Source organism: Carassius carassius, chromosome 5, assembly GCF_963082965.1.
Source record: "Carassius carassius chromosome 5, fCarCar2.1, whole genome shotgun sequence".
NCBI classification, from domain to species: Eukaryota; Metazoa; Chordata; class Actinopteri; order Cypriniformes; family Cyprinidae; genus Carassius; species Carassius carassius.
In genome coordinates, this window is record NC_081759.1 from 2968815 (window position 1) to 2991247 (window position 22433).

The window sequence follows — 22433 nt, forward strand, 5'->3', positions numbered from 1 at the left end:
AAATATGCATAGTGAAGTGCTGTTAGAGTTATTAGATGATGATCTGTCCTTTAATGAAAACTGATTGAATGTATGTCAAACTTAACATGTGCAATTTTATAAAAACTAAAATGTAATTTCACTTTTTTTCTCTTTAAATTGAGATTTGTGCCAGGTGAAATTCCCAGCTAATTTTTCAAGCATATTACAGTGCAAATTATAAACTTACAGATTTGTAAAATTCATAACAATGGACTGCTCATTCACAGCATTTTATTACTTTTAATGAATAGTTATTCTGGCTAACAAACGTTACTAAATGTTGTATGTACCAAAAAATAAGCTACAGTAATTAATGCCAAACCTTCATTTCGTGTACATTTTTTTCCTGTACCTTTATCTATTTTAATTTTATCAAAGTATGTTTCTATGTAACATGCAAAAAAAATGGTCATAAAAAAAAAACACATTTCACATACCTTGATCTTGGCTACTGTTGATGTTTTACAATCTCATGGTCATGGTCTGCTCAGTCGCTTGGTTTTATAAAGACTACAATTACACTGTCACAAACAAATGCATTATGCTATTATGCATAATTAACATTGCTGGCTGTTTTAGAACAAATAAGAATATATATATATATATATATATATATATATATATATATATATATATATATATATATATATATATATATATATATATATATATATATATATAACAACTAATAATAACATAATTATACATTTGTATTATCTATTATATAATATTTAAGTCTCTCTCTCTGTGTGTGTGTGTGTGTGTGTGTGTGTGTGTGCTTTTTAACAATGAATATAATTATTATAGTATTATTTTATATTATTATTTTATTATATTATTCATTATTATTATTATTTTAATACAAATATTTTATATTAATTGTTAAAAACACATTTCTATGTGAAGATTACTATTTATTTATTTGCTTTTTTTCTGGATAGGTAAAGAGGAATTGACAACACATAAAAATCCCATCACTAAAAATGACATTTTTATTTCCTATTTTGTTGAAGATCAATTTCAGACACATTCCAGGAGAAGAGATTGAGTTTAATCAACACTTTTAGGGATTATAGTTATTGAGAACTCTATGAGGGAAAAGAAAACATTGTAAAAATAAATTTTAAAACAAATGATCAAATAATACATAATACAATCCTTTCAGAAAACAATCACATTGAAATGTGCTTCTTTAATTTTGAAAACTGACTAAAAGAAAACACTTATTTGCACCATCCTGGCTACTGTATGTCAGACCTGAGTGTGGCAGTGAATCAGTTGAGGAATGACTTCTGAACAAGAACTGTATAAGATATACAGTGAATATTTCCTTTAATCATTCTGAAAATTGAGGTTTGTTATAGGAAGATGTTGTACCATGATTCAAATATCACATTTCACGTGCCTCTTTATGGAAAACCCTCCACCAATCACGACTGTTTATAACATATTCTGTCTCTAATGAAACCGTATTTGGTGGCATTCTCTAGTCCAATAACGTTAGAACATGGAAGGCAGAGTTCAAATGGCTAGAAATGTTTCACTCAGGAGATCTAATTGTATCTGTCTGTGACGAGAGATGTGTGGGATTTTGGAAAAAAGAGAAAGAGGGACATTTAAAGTCTATGATCTTTTCCGTCTGCCTTCAAAGTTTCTGAAATTGACTGGCCGGATCTTCATCTCCGCGAAAGGAATCGAATGCTCGTGGCCTTTCCAGTGGAACCAGTTGATGCCCTGTGAATTGAAATAGTTTCATTTATTTTAAATATGGTACAAAGCATTTCACTGTCGTATATGAAGGGGTGTAAAGTACTTTACTCAAATATTATTTGAGGGAATCTGAAGCATTACTGAACCTAAAGACTTGGACTATTTTTTGGATTATATTTGCAAGGTAAAAATACTACTGTATGTTTCTACCAAGTTTATTAATCTTAGTTCATGGTCCTTTCAAAATTTACTAGTACAATTTTCATTTGTTACATTTTTAGAAATGTTAGGTGCTCCTGTCATGTTTATAATTTTTTCTTTATGTTAAATATTACTATTTTTTTTCCAGTTTTAGGTTTTGTTATCTTTCCATTTATTTATGTTCAGTAATTTTTGTTTAAAAACTTAAGCTAAATAAAAATTACAAAGTGAAATAAGTACGTTTTTCATCTAATATTTACATAACGTATCTCAATTAACAAAAGTGTTGAACAGTTTTACATTCAGAAGGACTTAACCCCAGAACTAACAATGAAAAATAACTTTTGTCAATCTTATGGTGTATTCACACCAAACGCTAAAGTCAAACGCTAAAGGCACATCTGGTTGAATAAGAAAATGGATCCAACTTTACAGAGTTGTGTGCGCCTCTGTATGGTCTGTGTTTGGTTTTTAATGGGGTAAGTCATCTTTACTGAGATCATGTTTCCAGTGTTTAATTTTACTTAATATGGAAATATTTAATTTAATTTTGATGTAAAATGTAACTGGTTAAAACAGCTCTTTACTTTGTTCTGCAAGTGGAAAATCTGACTTACTTTGCTGTGACTGCTGTCTCCATAATTCCCCATCAGGTTCACTCGATGGCAGTTTTTATACCAGAACGCTCCCTTGTAGGACAGGGCACAGTTGGTGACCGCAATGTCATTGTCATTGTCATAGGTGGAGAAGGGCCTGTTCTGGTGATACGACAAGGAATCACCTAAAAAGAAACAATATTACAAGCTAAATATAAAAAAACACTTTTGCCATCGTTGTGCATGAAATATTAGAAATCATTTAGGAATTATGCATCATGAAGTATGCATGTATAAATCATCTTTCGATCCTCATATTTGCATGAGATACTCCTAAAAATAAAGGTTTTTAAAGTTTTTTTTAAAATTATTATTATTGGCATTGATGGTTCCATAAAGAACTTTTCCATTGGTTCTTTGTAGTGTAAAAAAAAAAAAGTTCTTTAGATTGCTAAAATGTTCATCACAGTTTTGGAACAAAAATGGTTCTTCTATGACATCACTGCAAAAACCTCTTTTTTTTTTTTTTAAGTGTAATATGTAAGACAATGGATAAAAGTGTATGCCAAATGCATAATGTACTGTATATGCAATTCACCTGCGGTACCACTGTATGCACCAATCTGGATCTTGTAGCGGGAACGAGGATCTGCGATGTAAAATTTATCGTAGGCAGCAAACACACTCTCCTGTCCGTCACGCAGGTCCACGCGCAACTCATACTGACCGGCTGAGGTGATTTTGTGAAGATTTGAAAGTCCTGAAAGACAAAGACATGACATCTCTGTCAGTAAACCCAGTAGATTTTAGTGCTATAATGACTTTGGCCTGTTAAAACTGAGTCGCACCGATCCAGAACTCCTCATTCGTGTCACCGAATCCTGCAGAGTAGTTCCTCCAGTTCCTGTAGAACTCCACCTTGCCGCTCTGACGCCGTAGGAACACCTGGGGAGATGAACATAATCGCTGGAGCGGGTCAGTTTTTCACCCAAATGTAACTTTAGTTGCACATTTTGTCTTCTGATAACTTTGTTTTCTGCATATTGAGATCTTGTTTGAGCTGTTTTAAGGACCAAGGTAGGGTTGCACCAGTTGTTTGTAAGTTCTTGGCACGTTCTTAAGTCAGAACATAGCTTGTAGGTTGTAAGCTGTCCATGACGTAATGCGTAGTCACATACAGTACTATGACATTTACCCTCAATGATCCAATAGCAAGTAGCCTTCACATAGCACAAGTTGTGTTAAAATGCTGTGAAATTTCAGTTTACCCTTGATTCTATGTTCTTTTGCCTATGAATGCTTGTTTCTGCCACAGAATAATAATAATAATAATAAAAAAATGTAATTACAACCTTTTAGTTCACATTTCTGACTTTTTTCTTGCAGTTGTGAGTTTATATCTCTCACTTCTGATTTTGCTTCTCAGAGGTTTACATCTGTCAGTTTTGAGTTAATATCTCAGTATTCAGGGTGAAAAAACTCACGGAATAGCAAAAAAAAACAAAAAAAATAAAAACACATTTGTGTTATAAAAAGTTACATTTACCTCTTTATTTATTTATTTTGTGGCAGAAACATTGATTACTTCAAATAAAATAAATATTAACTGAAATAAAACAAAATATAAAAATCTTAAACGTACATTAAGTATATGTACGTATATATATATATATATATATGCATGCTCTATTCCTCATGCTTCCATGCTTAATCGGGTTTGTCAAGAAGTGCCCAAAATATTTTTTTTTTCTTAAAATGTTAAATAGGGAGAAGTCTTATGGAATGAAGTCTTCCAGGTAAAATTAGATAACTGATTCAATTCAGCCAGTTTGCTGTTTTATTCCTGCTGTTATTCCTTGGCCGATGCTTCCATGAACATTCAGTTTATACACAGAGGTACGTTCCAACATATTTAGTAGTGTGTAAGCTGGAACTCAGTGTGTCTTTATGTCAGAAGTAGCCAGTGTAAACCGCTCATCTGGACTCACCATCCAGCCCCCGCCATCAGTGCTCATGTCACAGTAAACCTGGACCGGCAGCTTCTCGTCTCCGCTGATGTAAATGGTGTACGGCCCGGAGGACGTCTCTCCGTTCAGCAGAGCTTCTGAGCAATCCTTGGCGTTCCTGTAGCGCATGCCAACTGTACACAATATGAGGAAGAAAACAATCAGACACAAACATAGATCACAAGAACAGTGAGTGCATTTTCTCCCAGTCAAAAAGTGGATGTATTTTAATATAACGTTATGCATAAAAATGACATATGACTGCACAATAAAACAGTTAATATCCTTAATTCAGGGTTCGTACAGATATGCTAAATTAAAAGTTAAAAATGTATATATATATATATATATATATATATATATATATATATATATATATATATATATATATATATATATTAAACTAGTTATGAGACAATAATAATTGGTTCAAATAAAGTATCAAAACCAAGCAATCACATGGCTTTATTGAACAACACTGATAGAATACATAATGTAATATGACTATAAATAATATCAACATAACCAATTTAAGTACATTCAGTATTATAAGAAATACCTGTAGAGGGCGCTAACGGCCTGGTGATGTTTCACTTTACAGAGTGATTCAACGACGTTTAAATCTATTTAATTGTAATATTTGGACACAACCAAACTCAGAGCGATTGGTTGAGACTTTTATTTAGAAATGTACCACAAAAATCAACTTTTTATTAATATTGCGAGATGGCTTTTCAACGCAAGGAGTAATATCGCAAGATCTCGTGCGATGCCAGGCAAAAAGGCTCTGTATTTATATCAGACACGCTGCATCATTAATTTTGCAAGAAAATATTGTTTTATATATATATATATATAAATATATATATATATATACTGCCTTTTAAACATTCAAGTGCTTTTCAAGTACCTTTTCATAAATTTGGCTGTTTTCATGTACTTCAAGCACTTTAAGCACTTTGTATAAAACCCAGTTAATTATTGCAAGGTTATTATTGTTAACTAAAACCATATTACCTAACTATTTGAAATAAAGAGTAGTTGATATATATATATATATATATATATATATATATATATATATATATATGAACATTTTATTTCAGTTAATTGTCAAAGTTTGAAACAATAACTATATATGAAACCATAACTGTTACTCTTTTTTCCCTATTTTGTAGCATTAGTGTTATTGATTAAATATTACAAGAACAAAAACAATGATGTACAAACGATGCTATTTTAGAACAATGAATATACTATTATAGATTTTGTTAATTTAAGTTATGATTTAGTTTTGATTTAGATTTATTACATTTTCTTTTTTCATTTAAATTTGAGTCTTTACAATTTTAAGAGTTTCTGTAATTTTTATAAGTAGTTTTTATTAACCTCGAGTTTTCATTTCAGTTTATTATTATTATTATTTTTTTTTTTTAATAATTCAACTTAAACTGAGCAAAAACGAGAAAGGTTGCCTTGGAAACGTATTATTATTTTTTAAATGGATTATTGGCGTAAGAATTGTCGATTTTGATTTCATGGTGACTTTACGGTAGATTTGAACACAGTTTTCACAGCAGCGCTAGAGTAGAGGTTGAGCAGTGTGTGACCTGTGGTGAAGACGGTGCTGATCTGTGTGCTCCTCTTGTGCTCAGCGATGGCCTGCAGTCTGACTGTGTGTTCAGTGCTGCTGCTCAGAGCAGACAGACTGTGTGAGGTCACAGACGGCTCCAGATTCAGCTCCTGTGGGAACAGACAGCACTTATGATCTGAATACCAGGAAAAAAAACTCATCTTTTAAATATATATATATATATATATATATATATATATATATATATATAAATGTTTGCATGAATTGTGTACAGTAGTTTAAAAAAAAAAAAAAACATAATTTAATTTTTGGTTGAACAGTCCTTTTATATGGCCTGTATTCTTCTAGCACAACAGCCAGTAGCAGAAGTGGGTAACATCTGAAGGTTAGTAGTATGTGAGAAATGTCTGACCCTGACATCGCCGTCAGATGCTTGAAAGGTCAGGATATATCCGGTGATGGCGGCCAGCGGCGGCGTCCAGGTGAGAACGGCACTGTCTGTCTGAATATTACTGGCAGCCAGATCACGCGGAGCATCCACATCTACATACCAGCACAGAAATCAGATCACAGCCACAGTTATTCAGACAGTAAGATGACTTATGACTGAGCAGGAAATCAATTAAAACTGCATTTATTCATCAGAATCAAACATTAAAGTTTAATAAATTCAGCATTACATTATCAGATTACATTATATTCTATCTATCTATCTATCTATCTATCTATCTATCTATCTATCTATCTATCTATCTATCTATAATATTTTTAATAGTATTAATAGTATTAATAATAATAATAATAATTTGTGATGCATTAAATGATTTTCATCTTCAATCTGGACACATGAGAAATGAATAGTAAATTTCTTTAAACGAAACATATTTAATATTATTATTATTATTTTTTTTTATTTGTCTGAAAGATTAAATGTATTTCATTTTCAATCAGTACATATGATAAAATAGAAAATTTCTTAAAAATAAAACATAACATTATTATTATTATTAATAATAATAATGTTATAAATTGTTATGATAATGGTAATAACAAAATAATAATAGGACATTACTTTAAAAAAAATTATAAAAAAATAAAAAAACGTTAAAAGCTGTATTAAAGCTGGTTTTAATAAAACATTATTGCTACTACTATTATTTATTTAAAAAAATGTGATACATTAAATGGTTGTCATTTTTTAATTAGGACACAACAAAAAAGACTCTCGAAATATTTTATGTTAATATTAATGTTAATATTAAAGTTAAAGGTGTGTTTTGCATAAAACAAACAAACAAACAAACAAAAAAAAAAACACATGTACAGTATAAGATAATTTCACTATTATTTGTGACCCTGGAGCACAAAAGCAGTCTTAAGTAGCACATGTATATTTGTAGCAATAGCCAAAAATACATTGTATGGGTCAACATTATTGATTTTCTTTTATGCCAAAAATCATTAGGACTTTAAGTCAAGATCATGTTCCATCAAGATATTTTGTAAATTTCCTACCATAAATATATCTAAACCTAATTTTTGTTTAGTAACATGCATTGCTAAGAACTTCATTTGGACAAATTTAAAGGCGATTTTCTAAATTTTTTATTTTTTTTTGCTACCTTGACATTCCAAATTTTCAAATAGTTGTATCTCGGCCAAATATTGTCCGATCCTGACAAACCAAACATCAGTGGAAAGCTTATTTCTACAGCTTTCAGGTGATGTATAAATCTCAATTTTGAAAAAGTGACAATTAAGACTGGTTTTGTGGTCCAGGGTCACATTTTCTATCCAAATGCTCTCTGTTTCATGCGAGTGCCCCATATAGAGTGAAGTGTTCAGTAAAGGTGTGCGGCCAGTAGGGGGCGCTGGAGCAGCAGTAATGGCTGAAGCTCCTCTCACCTGTGGTGAAGTCTGTGGTCGCTGGAGCACTTTTCTCTCGGTTTCTAATGGCGTAAACATTGACAGTGTATTGAGTTCCTGGAGCCAGCGAGCTCATCTCAAAGTCCACCGTGTTTCCAGAAACCTGTTCTGATATCGGTGGCACTGAAAAACACAAGAATCAGAAATGATTCTATAAAACTAAAATAGATGAAAAATAACAACCGAACGACGTTGTGTGGGTTTATTTCAGGTTGTTGACGTGTCAGGCAGTGACAACAGTGTCCTGCAGTGTGACACACGATACTGAGATATCTAAAACTGTCTCTGCTCTACTCAGGGTGAACAGCAGCAGAGACAATGCAGACAAGTCAAACATGAATAAAGAAACCCGAAATAGAGCAACAGAGGAGTTTCCTCACCAGTGTCTGCGCTGTATGTGATCACATATCCATCCACGGTCGCCACGGCAGGTTGCCACAGCAACAGCGCCTTTGTGTCAGTGACATTGACAGCAATCAGACTGCGTGGCGTATCCAGGGCTGGAGGTAAATAATCAAATAATACATTAAATAAAATGACTTTGTTACAGTATTATTTGTATAAACTATACTTTATGTAAATTATACTATATATAATTGCATGTACCTGAATACCTTTCTAATACATATTTAGGTTAAGGGTTTTGTTTTCAGATCAGTAACACTGAGTTCAAGCAATTGTGATGCTTATCTTAGAAAACACTGGATAAGTTACTGAACCAACCTGTTGTAAAAGTGTCGGACACTGGTTCGCTCTCCTCAAGGCCTTTCACTGCAACAACCGACACCTGATATGCCTCTCCGGGGATCAGATTTTTCAGGGAAACCTGAGACTGTGACCCGTCCACTGTCAGGATCATGGGAGTACCTGTTAAAACACAGAAGAGAAGCAATTTTTAGTCTTTATTTACAACACTAGTTCTGTTGTTTGCAATGCATTCAAGCATTCTTCAGGGTTTAAGAGAACGGGTACTCGCCTCCTTGGACTGGGATGTGAGTGATTCTGTAGGAGTCCGGCTGGGATCGCGGTACAGTCCAGGAAACCACAGCTGTTGTGTCCGTGATATCAGAGAAACGAAGGTCCCGTAGAGCTCCAAGGCCTGTCAGACAGCAATGCAGATCCATATTTAGCAACAGAAAAAAAACATTGAAAAAACTGGTAAAATGATCCACCCAGGGTCCTTATGGCCATTAGGTTATGAAGTTAATTCAAACAGCCACTGGAAAATGGACAAAGAAAGAGCACTGATCTGCAGGAGAAGCGGGCCTTTCCCTGGTGCAATGAAAAAAGGCCTAAAAGAAAGATCCATTAGTCATAATAGTGCAAGAAACCGTTTTTAACATGATCAATCATGCCAAAATCATTCAGTTGCATTCCACAGATTTAACCTGGAACGAGACGATGACAAAAAGAAGGCATGTTATTTTGACCATAAACCGACACAGAGTCATTAGTTCTTGGTGCATGCGGACAAATTAACATCAGGTTTCCCAACAATGATGATGGTTTAGTAGTGAAATGAACATCGGGACACTTTCCTCTTGATGCATAAACACACACAACGTTCCTTCATGAGAGCATGCAAGGTTAAAGTCAACATGAACTGACCTTACTTTCTGACATTTGTCAAAACGGCTGTTTTTAGTGTCTAAAGCACCAAGCAATCTTATTCTTGCTGATTTGAAATGCATCAGGTAAAATGACTTGCGAACAGTATTTGCTGTTGACTTTAACCCTGGATTGAAATATATCATGACAGATACATTTCAAATCACGGTGCATCACAGATCAATACCTGTTAAGGATGAAGAATGTTACTCGGTTGTTAAAGATTGCACTTCCATCACATTGCAGCCAAGAAAGCCCCTCGATTCCAGAAATGAGCGAGTTTGACAAATACAATACCTGTTCTGGCAACAGCAGTAACGGGTTGGGAGCGATGTTCCAGCGTGACACCGTAAAGCTCAATTTCATACTCAGTTCCCCCCAAAAGCTGCGTTAAAACTTTGGTTCTTTCTTCGCCCGGCACAACGAACTCTCGAGGGTGGGAGAGCTTTCTCGAATCTCTAACTTTGAGAACGAATCGATCAAAGACGTCGTCTTCTGCCGTCCAGGCCAGCCGGAAACTCTCAGGGGTGACGTCTGACACAAAAAGGTACTCGATCTCTGGTTCTGCCTCTGATTGACAAGTAAGGGACATGTGTCTTTTTCTTGTTTTAACAAGAGTTTGAGACAGACTTGAGTGTGCCTTCCAGTCTCCAAGCATTCCACGTGCATCAAGCATGAGTATAACTTGTTAGTTAAACTCCGGACACATAGCAGCTAAACATAAACACGTCCCTTTATGACTTTTGATGCCAGTTAATATTGTAAATGGCATTGCAAATCATGCATGCCACTTACACAAGACTTTCTTTCCCACTTTACAGTGATTTCATGCATGGCTGTGGTTTATGGCCTCATATAAGATTGTGTTTCCATGTGAGCTGCTGGTGAAAAACTTTCCCAGCTGATGTTCCTCCAGTAACATTCAAAGATCTGTTATTGAAATGTTGGCACCAAAATGTTATTTACATATTTAACGTTTTACTCGTTTCAGTTGGTTCAGAGAAAATATATAATATATAAAAAATACATATATACACAATACTATAATCATATTTTTATAATTTAAATTAATATATTTTACATGAATAGAATGTTAACAGAATGGTAATTTAAAGGAATCTGAAACATTTTTAGTTTTTAAATGTTACTACTTGCTACTCTACTTGTTTCAGATGGTTCAGAGAAAATTCAAAAGTACCATTTTGTAACAAAATGTAACATTACCATAACTGTTTGCTCTAAAATACAAGTAACCAATGAAAAAACTATAAATGAATAAATAATAATACTAATAATAATTAAAAAAAAATTACTTCATGGGAACATTAGAACGATCTTCTTAGAACAAAATTTTCTTATATACAGTTTTTCCAGCCATTCAGAAGAAAACACAGTTCAAATATGGCATCACAGATATGTATGCTCATATTTTTGAGGAAATGGGACCAGTGAAGCATGTACTGATCTTACGAGCAGCACTAGAAACAAAGCAAAATGCTTTACTGATGGAGGAGACCTGGCACATCAACAAAGGACAGTGTTGAGGGGGTAGTTGAGTTGTGTAGGAGTTTCCCAACCAAAGCTTATATCAAACACAAGACATGTAAAAGAACTTGTAAACACAGGACATATTCATCTATGCTTTTTTTTTTATCTGAATGTGTCCCATGACTTCTGGTTAGTATTTAATTTTGTGCCTTTCTAGATCTGTTTGCAAACTGCAAAGGTATCCGCAGCTAAAGCAACACATGTAAATGTATTTATGCTGCAATCAAAGTTTGGGAAAAAATCTATTACACTTTGATATAGATATATATATATATCTTATATATATCAGCATTCACTTCACAAAAGATTTTTTTTAATGGTTTAATGGTTTTCTGGAATGTCTTCTCTACACAATAATTAATATTCATAAAAAAAAAAAAAGTAAGAAAAAAGTTTTTAAAAAAAATGCATTAACTAACATCTCTCTCTCTCTCTCTCTCTCTCTCTTTCTCTTAATTTTTTATTATTATTATTTTTTATATGCATATTGATTCCTGATTTTTCACACTGATTTTTCGTAAAACCATTTGGAAAAAAAAGAGGATAAAAAAATATTTACAAAATGCATTTAGTAGTATCTTTTGTGCAGTGAATGTTGATTGTTGTTCAGAAAAGACACTGACAACAGCAAAATTTGTCCAAAATTTAACTTATGAAAAATGACTAAAGCAAACATCAGTGGACAACTAAATGTCACCGTTGCCATCAGTACTTTTTAAACAACATTTAAACGATTTCATTTGCAGCGAATATAATTGTTGTTTTAAAATGGGTGACCAATCTGAAGCAGCATCTGGAGCAAGAAAAGTATCTTGAGCATATTGAGTGTTTACTGTAGAAACTATACAGTTCGCCAGGTTTTTTTCATGGCATTAGTGTGTGTACAACATTACAACCATCACACTCTTGCAACATGTCTTGTGCATACAACCCCTGAAACATTTTTTGTTACACATTAAAACATTTTGCTATTCAACAGAAAGTAAAAACTATCAAGCTTTGGGAAGTGAAACATTTAATGTGAAGGAGTGACGTGCAGTGTAATAAAACAAAAAAGCAGAGAGCGGTACCTGTTACAGCCACTGTGGTGATTGGTCGAGACTGTAACCCATTCCCTGACACCCCGGTCACACTGACCTCATAGCCAATGCCAGTGATCAGGCCCAAAACATCCAGTACGGTCTGGTTCCCCGGCACTATGAACTCTTGGGGCTCCAGCAGCTGACCTGAGTCTGACACCTTTACCTGAAAATGCCTGAAGCCCTCGGAGGAATCTGCCACCCAGGACACCCGAAATCCATACGGGGTAATATCCGAAACCGTGAGATTTTCCACTCTAGGTAATGACGCTGGGTTACGTGGTACAGCATTCATTTGGGTCCCGTGGTTGAAGTGTTATATGAGGGGACAATACAGGGTGAGGATATATAATTGATTCTGCAGTGATTGCAAATTCAAAATAACTAGTAATTTGTCAAATGTTACTCATCAGTTTGTCAGTATTAAGCTATGATTGTATGAGATTCTTGGTTTCTCAGTGTAAAATAATAGAGCATTCAGTGGGTGCAATGTTAATGTCATCAGCTCAGGCTGATGCAAAAATGAGTTTCCACACTGCAAATACTATTTTCTTTTCCTTGAGCAGGGCAAGTTAAGTTGCAAACTGAAACTCCATCTGAACACAAGCAATTTGTAATATATATCTAACGTCTACAAAAGAGCCTTAAACTAAAATCTCAGGTCACTGAATACAACGCAAAACCACAAGGGAAAAAATTGCTTTTAAAGGTCAATTTACACCAAGACCAATGCGACAAATTATCACAAACCAATAAATAAGTTAAAAAAAGTGTATATAACAGTGTGTGTGTGTGTATATATATATATATATATATATATATATATATATATATACACTGAAATATACAGTATATTGTATATACAAACTAAATCTGTATTTTTTTTTTTTTTTCCACACAGACAAGAGGATACAGTTGTATATTTTTACCAATTAAAAAAAAAGAAAAAAATAAACATAAAAAAGAATAAAAAATAAATCTCACTTAGTGTTAGAAGGCCTTTAGAGTTATTAAAGTAACCATGTAAATTATTACATGCATGCAAGTATGCGAAATAAATAAAAAAATAGGCACAGGCAGTTTCATAAATTTGCTTCCAACTAGTTCTAACCGGATGCAAACATTGTTAGTTCTGTCGAACTTCTGATTTGTTAGAAGCATAAAAAACTTGAACAGTACCTGTACTGGTATTGAAGGAAACTGCTGGAGTTTGACGGCCACGAGACAGACCATAAAACACTATATCATAAACCGTAGAGTCCATAAGACCCGTGACAGTAACGTTCGTCTCTGCACCTGACAGCCTGAGCTCAACAACATCATACAGCTGCTCACGGTCAGTGACACGAGCAGCAAAGCCATCCAAGTGGCCTGACAGTGTGCTCCAGGACAGCGTCAAGCTATTCGGCCGTGTTTCAGACACCACAATGGGGCCCAATTTAGGCTTTGGCTCTGGATGAATGAAAAAGAGTATTTGGTATTGGTACGAAACTTAATGACAGCTAAAACAAGTGAAAACGCGAGGTTTAATACAGTAGGCATATTCTGGATTATTTGCTTTAATGTCTATGAAAAGCATCTGTGGTCTGCAGTCAATTGCTACAGCAAACAATTTTAACTAGGGACCCAGTATTATAATTACATGTATGTGTGTGTGTGTGTGTTTGCATGTATACACATACACACCTATTCTGTACAATACATATACAGTATATTGTAAAAAAAAAAAAAAAAAAAAAGAAAAAAAAAAAAAAAAATTTCTAAGCCATATTGGCGTGATAAATAAAAGTAACCATTTTTCTTTTAAGTTTATATTTCTACATTTGTAGTACGGACCAGATTTAGCCAAAGCAGTGTTGACAACTAAAACTAACTATTTAAATGATTTTTTCTCAATTGAAGACACAAAACATTATAAATAACATTTTGAACACACACACAAACACACACAAACACACACGCACACACACACACACACACACACACACACACACACACACACACACACACACACACACACACACACACACACACACACACACTATTCAAAAGACTAATCTTGTGCAAACAACCAAAAATAGTCTTTTTTTTCAGGAAAGCATGCTGCTTTTTGGACAAAAAGCTCATTATGAATTGATGATATGAGAGCTGATAGCATGCGCTGCTGTACCTGTGGTTACTACAGTCGTCAGGGCAGCTGTGTTTGAGCCACCAAAGGTGGCGTACAGCTTGATCTGATATTGTGTGTCTCCTCTGAGGCCGGTCAGCACCGTGGAGCGAACACCTCCGGGCAAGGTGCGCCCTGTCGCCTGCGTGGGCAAAGCAGACTCTCTCACCTCGACTATAAAATTATCAAACGCCTTCTCTCCCGTCCGCCAGGAGAGCGACACTGTGTCTGAGGTAATGTTTGAAACAACTAGCCCAGACAAGTCAGGCTCGGCCGCTACAGGGGGGAAAAAGCCAGCCATGACGATTCGTTTAGTGTCTCTTTCTCTTTCGTTTAGAGATCTGTCCATGCTAACTTGGTGCCTAACTGACAGACAGCCTTGGTTAAAGGTATAGTTCAGCCAAAAATCATTCACTCAGATTCTTTCAAATGAGCGTTTTATCTGGTCTTTAATAATGTAATCAAAATGTACCCAAATAAAATCTAAATTACTTTTAGATTTTTTTTTTTTCCTGAAACATTTTAGTTGGACAGTCATCCAACGTTTGTTAAAGGGGTCATATGATGTTGCTAAAAAGAACATTATTTGGTGTAATGCAATGTATTTTTGCGGTTTAAGGTTCGAAAAACATTTTCCATATAATGTACATTATTGTTGCTTCTCTGCCCTGCCTTTCTGAAATGTGTTTTTCTTTACAAAGCTCATTGGTCTGAAAAGCGAGGTGTGCTCTGATTGGCCAGCTATCCAGTGCATTGTGATTGGCCGAATACCTCAAGCGCGTGACGGAAATATTGCGCCCCTTAACATACTGTGATGCTGTCTCCCGGCATGACCAGTCAAAACCAATAAACAAACAAGGCATTTGTTGCATCCAGTGGGGACATAATTAGTGATTATAATGACTTATACTGTGTTTTTACACGTTGCGTTGCATATCGCGTAAACATAAAACATGCATTTGTGATTGGAGAAACGACAAACAACAAGCGCTACTCTACAATGCTCAAAATTTGCGTTTGAATCATCAGTGGAAAATTCTTTTAAATATACGCATTGTAGGCTACTGGTTCAGGAAACAGTCCTCATCCTTCATAAAATGTGCTGCATACATCTGAATATTTGGGTTGAACTGTTCTGGAACAGTGTTGTAAGTACAACTAAACCACTGATTTCTAGTTGTGTCCTCTTTTGGAAGGCCAAACAAAGTAGTTTCGCTTTCACAATGAAACAGCGTCTCCACAACATGGCGCCGACTGCAACAGCGAGAAAAAATGTCACGCCTTCTTTCTTTGCGTGAACATTTGGGCGGTGTAATACAAATCTTCCCACATTGTGATGTAGACATGTTGGGGCGTGTTAGAACGAGCCGGGGGTGTGGTTGACTCCTAACTTTAATAAAGAGTAACTCTTTGGATTTAAGACTTTAGTCTTTGCAACTTAACAGATCTTATTTATGTGCCAAGAGCTTATAACACTCCAAAGAGAAAGGAAAAACTTAAATCGCATCATATGACCCCTTTAAATGTAACTTGTTTCAGAATGCATTCAACAGTAACGTTCCCATAATGTTTGCAAAATGTCAAATTCACTGTCATGTACAAGTCGAACCTGACGCAACATCTTGAGGCACCAGATTTCAGTGTGCACAAGCAGAAGGTTTGAAATGGCATGAGTAAATGCGATCTTTTGGTTGAACTACTGTACTCCTTTAAAGCCTGATTTATAATATCAAATATAAACTAATGGGGGAAAACAGCAAGGAAACGAGTGAATTGCAGTTACCTGTGGAGGCGACAGCACTGACGGAGTCTGTTCTCCTTCCCTTCACGACTCCAGTGAGGTAAGCTATATAGTCAGTAGTCGGCCGCAGCCCAGTGATTTCATACGACTTTGTGCTTTGTGACAGATTATATTCGACTGGCTCCCGCTGCCAGCTAGAGTCTATAATCTCCAGGATAAACCTCTCAATATCTCCTCTCGTGCCATTCCATGAAATGGAGAAGCTCTCTGATGTAATATTAGAAACATACAGATTGCCAACCACTGGAGAGCTATCTAAAGGGAGAAACAGTTATTGGAATAACGCAGTTGCACTTCCTCTACAATATGCATAATTTGCATGTATTATTCCTGTTATTTCTAACTGAGGAAATATATGCATTTCTCCTGTAAGAAATGCTATGAATACTGACTAGTGTTATGGATTAAGTTTTATAATGCACCTCAAGTGTGCTTGCCGGATTAGGTCTGTTTTCCACACCCTGCGTCTGCAGCATGCAAACAGCGCATATTTATTTTTGCATGCAAGTATAACATGCTTTCTTATGTAAATTAGGTTTCATGATGATAACTTTTGTAATAAATATCATAAAAAAATGATAAGGCAATAAAAATGACCATTTGTTTGATATTAAAGAACATACTCAGTACAGTAACAGAAATCACTTAGTTTTCTGTATTAGATGCTTTGCTTACACACTGCAGATGCAGGATGTCAAACATGAAAGAAAACACTAAAGCTGGGCAGAAAGCAAAAGCAGAACAAATTTAAAAAGGATAGGAAAACAAAAGAAGTATATTTAAGTTATGGTTTCTGAGGCTGTTTTGTTATTTTTGTTCACTGTAGTGTCAAAACAGGTTAACAACAATACTGGGTTAGTGCATATGAAGCAATTCACACAAAAGATGTATCAAGATTGGTTTCTATTCTGATTTATTTCTAATCCAAACAATAACATACAGTAATGCCCTATGCGCAGTATAAATTAATGCTTTGATGATGCCCGGAAAGCAGTATGTCTGAATAATTATTTTAATAATTTGATTATTTAATTATTGCATGTAATTATTAGTTCATATTTAATTAACGATTATTTAAAGTAGTATATTTTATCACAAGTATTATTATAATTCATTAAAGAAATGTATTTATTTTTATTGAAATAATTTTATTTTCAATAGTTTACCTGCATATCATATGATGATTAACCAGCATCAGAGACCTGTGAAAATGCAAAAATGTTGCTAAATAATTGAAATATTAAATATTAAATATTTTAGACCAAAGGTTCGATTGACAAAAAAATTTGGAAGCCCTGACAGAAAGTCCTCAAAATCAACAAAAATCAAAATGGACCTTACTTAGTCAATGCACATTCTTTCTATATTAAATCAAAAGTTGTTTGAAATGATTCAAGTAGATGATGAGATCACAATAAAGTGAATTCAATTCTATGTAATAGTATGAAATATGTTGCAATCACTGCAGCTCATCAAAACTCACCACAATGAGGTAAATGTGTGAGATGGGTACTAGTGCCATGCATTTGGGCAGCTGGATGAAATGGATGAAAGTTTAATGGTTTTGATTTCAGTGGAAGGAAATGAATGGTAACACAACATATTCTGTGCCCCAATGCAATCAACTATGAGGACAGACCGACACAGTGGCTGGAACAGTAGAGGTGACAATCAGTTAGCTTTGTTAAAAGAAGTTATTTCACAATCAACAAATTATGATGGACACCATTAAGTGTTCGTTCATCATTCTCAATGGACCCATGCAACAAAGATGTTTGGGTTTTGTGAAAAATTAAGAGGAAACGTTAAAGCACAGAAGCACCTGCTTGACACCACAGCTCCCAACTAGAAAAAAAAGAAAGGTTGGAAAGAGAGAAAAGATGAAGGGAAAAAAGGCATGATAGATAATGGATGTCCCATCCTTTGTAAAAAAAAAAAAAAGAGGTGCACTTAATTGCACTAAATTTGCACTTGTAGTGTGTGTCAGTGTTTCAAACCATATATATTTAAAAAAAGAAAAAAAAAAGTACTTTTATTAATATTAATAAAATATTAATGCATTTAGGATAATACATTATTTTACTAAGTGTCAAATTAAAAGCATACGTATATAAACTAATGAAATATATATCAAAATATTTATTAATATGAAGTATTATTGTAATAAAATATCCATATAATGTAATAATTATGAAGTGTCAGAGTATATTTAATATGTAAAACAATATAAAATATATTATTCATATTGAAGCATTATATTAATAATGTATATTTGTAACATTTTGTACCATGCAAATATTTGTAACATATATATTCTGAAATATATTCAGTTAATATATCAAATGAAATATTAGTATAATATTTATGATAATTAATTAAGTATAGGGACACTGTTATTAAGTGTTTATTTTTTACTGTCTGTATATATAACTTCAACTAACTGCATTTAATATAAATTTAAACTATGATTTCAAAATGTAAATGCACATTCAGTTTGCCCTGAAGTATATTTTTTTGTAATAATTTAAGTTTTAAAAGTCTGCTAAAGTGCACCTCTTTTTCAGCAGAGATATCCAAGTAAGCATGGGTACCTGTAGCTGCTTGAGTGTAGATCGACCCCAGGATCGAGCCCTGATGCACTCCGTATAACGTAATTATATAGGATGTGTCGGGACTGAGCCCAGACAGCCATAAACTACGTGCATCACCAGATACCGAAAGGTTCTGTCTTTCTGGACCTGCTGAATTTGCCACTTCAATCACAAAACTGTCAAAGGTAGAGCCATCCTCAATGGTCCAGGACACATTGAAGCTATCCCAAGACACATCAGACACACTCAGACTGCCAATCTGCGGCCTCTGCTCCTCTGACGGAGAAAGAAATCAGACATGAGTTATTGTCACTGAAATTAATTACATTTGCATAATGAAATGAGCTGAACTTGCCAGTGCCACTGGCTTAACGTAATGACAGATAAAACAGTTAATAGATGGAATGAAATGATATGGATAAAGACATGAGGCACAGAGAGACGGTGTTCATTCATGTTGAGAAATAATCATTCAGGATGATCAGATAAAACTTTATATTAATTGTATAATGCTATAATCCCAAGGGGAGGCTTCTCATGAAAAGTTCAGAAACAATTCTGCAAGTGTTTTGCTGCACTAGAGGTACTGAGATCACATCTCGGGGAATAACTAAAACGTTAAGTGTATATGGGTTTGATTGGAGAAAGTGAACTTTGAACAATAATATATTTACACTACAGTTCGAATGTTTGGGGTAGGTAAGATTTTTTAAAATGTTTTAAAATGAGTCTCTTCTGCTCATCAAGGATGCATTTATTTGATCAAAAATACAGTAAAAGAAGTAATATTATAATTTGACATAACTGATTTCTGTATACACATTTTAGGGTTGTTAAAAACTAAAACCATAAAAAAAAACATTATTTCAGTATGTGTGTATGTATGTATGTATGTATGTATGTATATATATATATATATATATATATATATATATATATATTACTGACCCCAACATTTTTAATGGTAGTGTTCAACTAAATATGTAACATGTACAAAATGACACTCGCAAGTGCGACAGCAGACAAGCTAGAATTATCAACAGCGTTTCAGTTCTACTGGACTGCTTTCATTTTGGTCCTGGTAGTCCACACAAACCAAAGCCCACAGCCATTTTTCAAGCAAACTAGGTGTGGTTTCTTGGTGTGGACCAAAAATTCATATAAACTATCCAAATAAACCGAACTGTGACGTCAAAAGGACTTGGGTTTGCATACAAACACAATTTTTCCACCAACCGTCCTACGCCTGCAGAATTGCTCCCAAGATGATGGGATAGCTTTTACTTTTTAAGAATGACTTTGAATGAATGAATAAATGAGTAACATTTGTATTATCATGGATATTGGAGTTAAAGCGGATGACGGATGTCTGTGGTTTCTGAAGCTTATGTCCATGTACCTGTCTTGATGTGAACATTGACTGGTTGGGATTTTTCGCCCTCCTTCATCCCATACAATGAAATCTCATAAAGCGTATCAGGGTTCAGTCCATCTACTTGGACCTGCCTGGCTTCTCCAGACATTTCAATAACACTGTCTTTGGACTTATTTGATGTTGAGTTCAACTCAACGATGAAGCTATCGAAGGCTCCATCAGGAGCTGACCAAGACAGCCTCAAACTATTCCTGCTCACATTAGTGATGTTTAGGTCACCTGGAAGCCCTTGATTCGGGCCCGCGAGTTCATCACCTGAGGCTTCAGCTTTAAAATCCTCTGTTAAAAGAGTGGAGGTAGAGACTGATGGCTGGACCTCCTTATGGAGGCTTGGTAGCGTTGTTGAAACGCTTTTGAAGGTCAAAGCAACAACATCAGGAGAGGTAGACTTTGGTGCTATAGAGGAAATTATTCAGTGTGTTTAAGGTCAGAGATTTAAGACAAGAAAAAATTAGCAGAGATTTGCCTGTAAAAAAACAAGAGGTTATTGATCATTAACTAACTGCACAAATAAAAATATGACTATATATATTTTTGTCTACCGTTTATCTCCTGTTTATCCTGGGAAGTGGTTTTCTGATTGCATGATAAATAATAGCAAATTAATTTATTTTAAAATATCAAAAGTACATTTTAGAATGGTTTTTAATTATTATGATGGTTAATCATACTCTAACTGTAGTGCCATGAGGGGCGAATTCACTAAAGACCACTTTAACATGAGTATTTCCTCATGTCTCTCAGGGTTATTACAGAACCAAAACTAAAACCATAAAATACAAAAATCTGTTACTTAAAATAAAAATAAATAAATAAATAATAATAAAATTATAAACTAAAATGTATAAATACTGTACACGCACACACACACACACACACACACACACACACACACACACACACACACACACACACACATATATATAATAAATACAAATGAAAAGATCCTATATAGACAAAAAAAACTAATAAAAAGGACAAACACACAACAAGTTATTACAACTTTGACGAAAATGAAAATGAAAATGTTACGCACAAAAATAAAAACTAACGTAAAATATAACATAAAAACTAGGCTAATAGTATCTCACTGATATTAAAATAACACTGGCATTTGTCATATTGTACACCAAAATTCAAAGAGAGAGAGAGAGAGAAAAAATCAGGACCAATTAAATGTTATGCATTGTGATATGATTTTAAGGTATATATGAAATGCATAGCAATAGCACTGTGAAGTGAGTATTTAAAAAAAAAAAAAACATTTCTTTGTGAATCCGCCCCTCAGTTTCTCAATGTAAGCTGAGGTTTGAGTTACACTTCATGCAGTTTAACTCAATTCACATGCAAACAGTGTTACCGCTTATTTCAAGCTACATGCATGTATCTGAAAACATCTGACATTAATGACCATGAGCCATTAATTGCTGAAGTTTCCAAGTAGTCCACTAGAGTGGAAGTACATGGGATGCTTCAGGCTGATGGATAATCCATGCAGACTTCAAGATGTTTTGAGGAAAGGACATGCATGAAGTCGATTCTGAGAGTTTTAACAAGTCTCCAACAATATTCTGTGCTTAACAGCCTTCCATGCATTTTTACCACACAGTTTAGTTTGTTATGAGGATTAATAATTTTAACCACTGCAAAAACTTGTTGATCGTGGATCTCTTTGTCTGAGCCAATGAGCTGCTATATGCACTGGACTGGGTGATATGCTATATACTCACAAAATATTCACATTAGTTAAGCAAAAAAACTTAATACTGCAAAAAATTGAAAATATCTCATTGGCAAAAACAGCATTTAAGTTCAATGCCTGAGCCAACATGACTTATGGAAGTCAAGGAAGCCTCTAGGCGGCATTTTTATAGAGTAGGCTATATGTATGTAATTTTAAGGCATTAAAATGTTTGGTTAGAAATGTAAAATTTATTTAAATATTGTAATAAATATTACTTAAAAGAAATATAAATTAAATAAAACAAATTTAAATTAATCAATCAAGCAATATTTGTCTCATGGAAGTATATTAGTTATTTATATATATATATATACACGCACAATTACATATTTTAATAAATAAATATTTAAAATAAATATGAATTAATTAAAATATTGCTGTTTACTTGTATGCACTGGTACATTTG

The 22433-nt window shown here is 34.1% G+C and overlaps 1 protein-coding gene across 4 annotated transcripts in view; it reads right to left on the reverse strand.

The window, feature by feature from the left end:
* Positions 1-990: 990 nt before the first annotated feature.
* The window catches only part of tnca (tenascin Ca), a 54380-nt gene continuing 32937 nt past the window's right edge, over positions 991-22433 (reverse strand). The window contains exons 12-29 of one of the 4 annotated variants that reach the window (XM_059549444.1): positions 20248-20679; positions 18849-19124; positions 16240-16512; positions 14460-14732; positions 13469-13741; positions 12281-12559; positions 9960-10232; positions 9031-9153; positions 8778-8921; positions 8435-8554; positions 8034-8177; positions 6541-6671; positions 6145-6277; positions 4517-4668; positions 3377-3473; positions 3127-3288; positions 2550-2713; positions 991-1755 (exon numbers count right to left, since the gene is read on the reverse strand). In XM_059549444.1, coding sequence (XP_059405427.1) covers positions 1645-1755; positions 2550-2713; positions 3127-3288; positions 3377-3473; positions 4517-4668; positions 6145-6277; positions 6541-6671; positions 8034-8177; positions 8435-8554; positions 8778-8921; positions 9031-9153; positions 9960-10232; positions 12281-12559; positions 13469-13741; positions 14460-14732; positions 16240-16512; positions 18849-19124; positions 20248-20679 — 3560 coding nt within the window. In that variant the 3' untranslated portion in view covers positions 991-1644. The remainder of the gene's footprint in view (positions 1756-2549; positions 2714-3126; positions 3289-3376; positions 3474-4516; positions 4669-6144; positions 6278-6540; positions 6672-8033; positions 8178-8434; positions 8555-8777; positions 8922-9030; positions 9154-9959; positions 10233-12280; positions 12560-13468; positions 13742-14459; positions 14733-16239; positions 16513-18848; positions 19125-20247; positions 20680-22433) is intronic. The other 3 variants (XM_059549445.1, XM_059549446.1, XM_059549447.1) reach the window with 3 other exon arrangements.